The sequence below is a fragment of the Micrasema longulum genome, unplaced genomic scaffold, assembly GCF_059751315.1.
Source record: "Micrasema longulum isolate JH-2025_06_02 unplaced genomic scaffold, ASM5975131v1 h1tg003721l, whole genome shotgun sequence".
Classification (NCBI taxonomy): Eukaryota; Metazoa; Arthropoda; class Insecta; order Trichoptera; family Brachycentridae; genus Micrasema; species Micrasema longulum.
This window is the reverse complement of record NW_028280745.1, coordinates 14221-19544: the sequence shown is the minus strand read 5'-3', so window position 1 is coordinate 19544 and position 5324 is coordinate 14221. Positions and strand designations below refer to the sequence as shown.

Sequence of the window (5324 nt, the reverse complement as noted above, 5' to 3'; positions counted from 1 at the left end):
TGCTGTAAACCGCCAGCTGATCCCAGCAAGAAGTGGTTAGGAGTCAACGGCTCCTCATCTTTCGGGTCCACAGACACATGTGTTAGCGGGCGGCTGTTGACGCTGTATTCCGCCTCAGCTAGCGCCGTTATCAGTGTCTCTTCCCGTGGGGAACGCGCTTTTATAGTAGCGCTTAGCGCTACCTTCACTGATCTTACTAGGCGCTCCCAGGCGCCTCCCATGTGTGGTGAGGAGGCGGGAATGAACTTCCACTCCACCCTTCTGGCGCTTAGTTCACCGAGCATTTTCTCATCTCGGCTTAGCTCCTTTATGGCCGCGTTCATCTCGCGATCGGCCCCGTGGAAATTTGTACCGTTGTCTGTGTACAATACCGCGGGGTGACCACGCCTAGCGGCCATCCTTCTTAGAGCCATTATAGCCGAGTCCGCGGATAGGGAGTATGCCAACTCCATATGCACCGCCCGCGTTGTCATGCACGTGAAGAGCGCACCGTACCTTTTCTCAGTGCGCCGTCCCAGTGTCACGGTCATCGGTCCGAAGAAATCGAGGCCGCAGTGAGTGAACGGCCGCTCCCCGCTAGCCAGCCTGGCCGCCGGCAGCTGTCCCATCAGTGGCGGCTTCGGAATGCATCTCAGCATGCGGCACGCCCGGCAGCTCCTGATGATCCCTCGCAGCGTCGTACGGAGGCGCACGACAAAGTAGCCCGACCTGATATCGCTTATCGTGCGCTCCGTCCCTGGATGTCCTGATGCTGCGTGCTGGTAACTTATCATCAGTCTGCAATATTCATCCCCACCGTCCAGTATTGGCGGGGCATTCACGTTCTGGTCATCTATCCTTTGTAGTCTGGTTCCCATACGCAGTATGCCGCTTCCATCAATAAACGGCGTGACAGCGCGTAGCCGTCCTCCGGGCGGTAGGGCCTCTCCCCGTTGTAGGCATTCTATTTCTTTGCCGAAGGCACGCCTCTGTGACAGGCGCACCCATATTTCTTCGGCTTTATTCAATTCTTCGGCCCGGAGTTCGAAGTCACCTCCCGGCTTCTCGGGCTCGTCACGTTGTCTGGGACGGCGGCAACGTCCGACGAACCTCATAACCCAGGCCGTCGTCCGTATAAGTCGTACCCACGATGAAAAGCGGGATACGTCCGGGAGTCCTGTCGTCGTGTGGCAATGGCCCACAAAGTGACGCGGTGGTCTTATCTCCAGCGCGTCTTCAGGAGGCGAGATTGTCCCTTTTTCCTGAGGCCATTCACTCTCCGGCCGGGAGAGGAAATCTGGGCCCCGGAACCACATGCCGTTCGAAGACAGATCGAGTGGCTGTGTATCTCGCGTTCCGATGTCCGCCGGGTTTTGTTTTGTCGGTACCCAGCGCCAACCGTTTATTCCGGCGATTTCATCGATCTCCCCGAGTCGGTTCGCTACGAACGTTGAATACTTCAACGGGTCCGTGCGTATCCAGGATAGAACCGTGCTCGAGTCCGTCCAGAATATAGTTCTTTTAATTTTCATGCGGCTTTCCCTCTTTATACTCGCCGCTAACCGCGCGGCGAGTAGCGCCGCCTGAAGTTCTAGACGCGGTATCGATAAAGGCTTTAGCGGCGCTACTTTACATTTGCTCATAATAAAGCTAGTGCCCGCCCTGTGCACAAAATATGCCACCGCACAGCAGGCTTGTTCCGAGGCATCGCTGAAGACGTGCATTGTTATTTCCTCCGCCTTCCTGTTGATACAACACCTCGGTATTGCGCAGTTACTTTCGGCTAGTAACTGCCGCCATTCGCGCCATCTCTGCACGTGTTCTAGTTTTAAAGCCTCGTCCCATTGTATGTTCGATCGCCACACGGCTTGTAACAGTATTTTAGCCCTCACTGTTATGCATCCAATAAATCCCATTGGATCGAAGACCCTCATGGCGGCTCCCAACATCTGCCTCTTTGTAGGCCATTCAGGTTCGTCACCGCCCTCTTGGTTATACTTGAATACTAGATAGTCTGCGTGCGGGTCCCACCGCACGCCTAGTACTCTTTCCGTAGTGGCGGCCTCGCCAATGATGATAGCCGTCTTGGCTCGATCCTCGTCGCGGACCGAGCACAATGCCTTGGCGTTGTTTGATGCCCATCCCGTCATTTCAAAGCCCCCCGTCAGCAGGAGGGCCGTGACGTCTTTCACCAATTTTGCAGCCTCCGCAGTCGAATCCACGGCGTCCAAATAATCGTCCATGTACATTTTCTCGTGTACAGCCCGCGCTGCTTCCGGGAATGATTCAGCATTCGCCGCGGCCACGCGGTCTCTTACGTACTGGGCGCTGCTCGGAGAACACCTGGCTCCGAACATCATGGATGTGAAGGCGAAGGTCCTCACTGCTTCGTTCGGTTTTCGACGCCACAAAAACAATTGTGACATCGTGTCATCGGGTGTCATCTTTATGCGGAGAAACATCTCCTTTATATCGGCGGCGATAGCTACGCCACCCTCTCGGAACCTCTGTATGTTCCCCACTAGTGACGTGAGCAAGTCCGGTCCCGTCAGTAAGTGGTCGTTGAGGCACACACCTCTGTGAGGGCTCGCCGCGTCGAACACAACCCGAATTTTCCCAACCTTGTTCGGATTGCATACCGAAAAATGAGGCAGGAACCATTTCCTTGGGTTTTCTCGTGCCTCTTCTTCCCTGGATAACTCAACGGCGTATCCCTTTTCCTCATACTCGCTGATTTTAGCCCGGTACGCAACTTCAAGTACCGGGTTCTTTTTTAATTTTCTTTCCAACGAGTAGAGGCGTTTTTCTGCCGCTTCTCGGTTGTAGGGGAGCGATGCGTTGTCTGAACTCCATAGCAGGCCCGTTTCCCACCGGCCTGTGGGAAGCTGCTTTGTGGAGTTATGCATTATATCCAGCGCTCTTTTTTTCTGCGGCACATATCCGCGGCGCGGTCGTGATTCCGATCGAATCCACTTTGAAGTTAAATTTCACTAATTCACTTAGCGCGTCATCACGCGACGGTCCTTTAGCACTCACTAGGACCGTTTTCACTATGCCATTAGAAACTGACTTATCTTCGTTATATTTTTCACCCGTAGGTGCACTCGCGTTATTATCGTTATGACTCACGTGTCGGCCAAACGCGACGCGGCCAAGCGGCGTATCACTTATGATGACGCCGTCACTTCGAAACTCCGCCCGGCCGTGCGGCACTATTAACTCGGCGTTATCGAGGCCTATAAGCATCTTAGGTCTCACTGTCACTTCCCGCGCCGAGTTGTCGCAACTTTTAACTTTTTGTGTCGGCAAGTTGAGTGTCTTAACTGTGTAGGCGATCGCTTCATAAGCGCCGGCGTCGCCTTTTATTATCACTTTTACGCGTCGCGATGACGCATCACTCGCGGCGATTCCGGCTATACCCGTGACTTGTATACCGGCCTGTGGACCGCGCGCTCCGATCGCGTCGGCGACCTCTTCTTCCAGGAGTGTGATAGTTGAACCTTCGTCTAGTAACGCGTATGTATTTACTCGACCTTTCGGTCCACTGAGAGTCACAGGTAACACTTTAAGGGCGACCGAGCCCTCCTTCCGCGATACGTGTAACACATTCTCATCCGTCGACTGGGCGCGCGGCGTATGTAGTGTGCGATGGTGCCTTCCTCCGCACTCGTCTATGTTGCACCTTGTTGCCCGACATTTCGACGTTCGGCAGCGTTTCCCCAAGCACAGGAAACACAGTCTTAAATCGCGCACAAATGCCCACTTGTCTTTCACGCCAAGCCCCGAATATTCGCGGCACACGTCGAGCTTGTGTGTTCCGTTGCACTTTGCGCATTTTTCACTTTCACTGTGTACGTTCAGCAGCACGTGTCCTTTAGAGGCGCGATTCCTTTCAGCCCTGACGGGGCCTGTGTTGATATCGAGGCACCCGGCGTTAGGTATCACGCCCGTCACGTCCTTTAGCCAGTCGGCTAATTCACTTAACTTCGCTTTTCTCTTCGTCCCGATGCGCGACGTAATCCACATCCATCGGTGCGTGTAGGAAGCTTCCCTACCATTTCCCAGAGAAGCTTCGGCGAAGAAAGGTGTTCACCGTCGAATCCTTCGACGGTCGCGACGACGTTCCTCACTGCGACGGCGTAATCCGTCACGGCTTCCGCGGACGCGTTGTCTGGCAGCTTCGGAATCCTCCGCACCCGTTCCAAGACCGTCTCCACGACGAGCTCAGGGTGTCCGAACGCGGATTCCAACATCTTCATGATCTCGGGAACCCTGCCCGGGTCCACGAGTAGGGCCGATACAGTCTGTCTGGCCCGTCCTGTGAGTGATCTCTGCAGCCGTATGATGTTTTCTGCATTGGATAATGCACACATCTCCGTAGACTGGTTGAACTGCGATTTAAAAATCCGCCACTCTAGCGGATCCCCGGAGAACTGCGGCAGGTCTCTCGCACCAGTCTGCCTCGCGATGAATGACGTCATCCTTGGGTCATCACTTCGTGGCTGCGACGTCACTCCAGTCGAATCACCGTCCTTCAGTGCCCTCACGAATGCTGCGGCCATCCTGTCAACTGTGGGGTATGAAGCACTGTTCTGGTTGTCAACCCACTCGCCGGTGAGTCGTCTTGTCTCCGAATCCATGGAGCCGAGTGTCGTCGGGTCCAATGTAGCGTGGTCCGCAGGGCTTGCTACGTTCGGTCGTGGCTCAGCGGCTTCCTCCAAGTACGCAGGCCCGGGTTGGGTCGTTTCCAACGACCCAAGGTGTGCACAGGTAGGCGCCGCCGCCGCGGCGCTCGCTCCGGCGGGCGTCGTGGTCTTCTCTGGGGTTGTAGTAGCGGCCAACATGAGCGGGAGCTGAGATCTCATTTCCTTGAACATCTCAACCATCCCGGCCGTCATGTCCTGCATCAGTCGCTGCTGCATGGCTCGCATCTCTCTTGAGTGGGCGGTAGATTCCGTTGTCGTCTGGGCCGAAGTCGATGAACCGGAGTCGGATTCGGCGCGTCCTTCCTGCATGGCGGCGTTTCTTCCAGACCGAAGAGAAGCAGGCATCAGGTAGATGATCACTCGTGTGACGACAGCAGATCCGGATTTCTCGAAGGACCAACAATGTAGCTAACGCGCTACCGGCGTCGTGTTGTGGTTCCGCTGCAGTCACTAACGCACACGTCCCGATCCACTGGTTGTAAGGCAGCGGAGGCTAGGCGATCTTGTCTAACTCGTCAGGGCCGGAGATGTCCTCAGAAGGGCCTCTTATTTCAGGTTGAAGTTGCCGGTTCGCCGTGGTCAGGAATCCGTAGGGAGAGAAGTCCAAAATCCAAGTCCAGGGTGAAGCGAAGGTGTCAA

At 55.4% G+C, this 5324-nt stretch overlaps 1 protein-coding gene across 1 annotated transcript; it reads right to left on the bottom strand.

Annotated features, from left to right (window-relative positions):
* Window positions 1–10: 10 nt before the first annotated feature.
* LOC148270563 (uncharacterized) lies at window positions 11–5030 on the bottom strand (the record flags this gene model as incomplete). Its single annotated transcript, XM_088242397.1, has 3 exons — window positions 4073–5030; window positions 3109–4025; window positions 11–2951 (listed from the first exon to the last, which is right to left on the bottom strand). Coding segments are annotated over exons 1-3 (4816 nt in total), but the record flags the coding sequence as incomplete, so codon positions are not given.
* Between the last annotated feature and the right edge of the window lie 294 nt (window positions 5031–5324).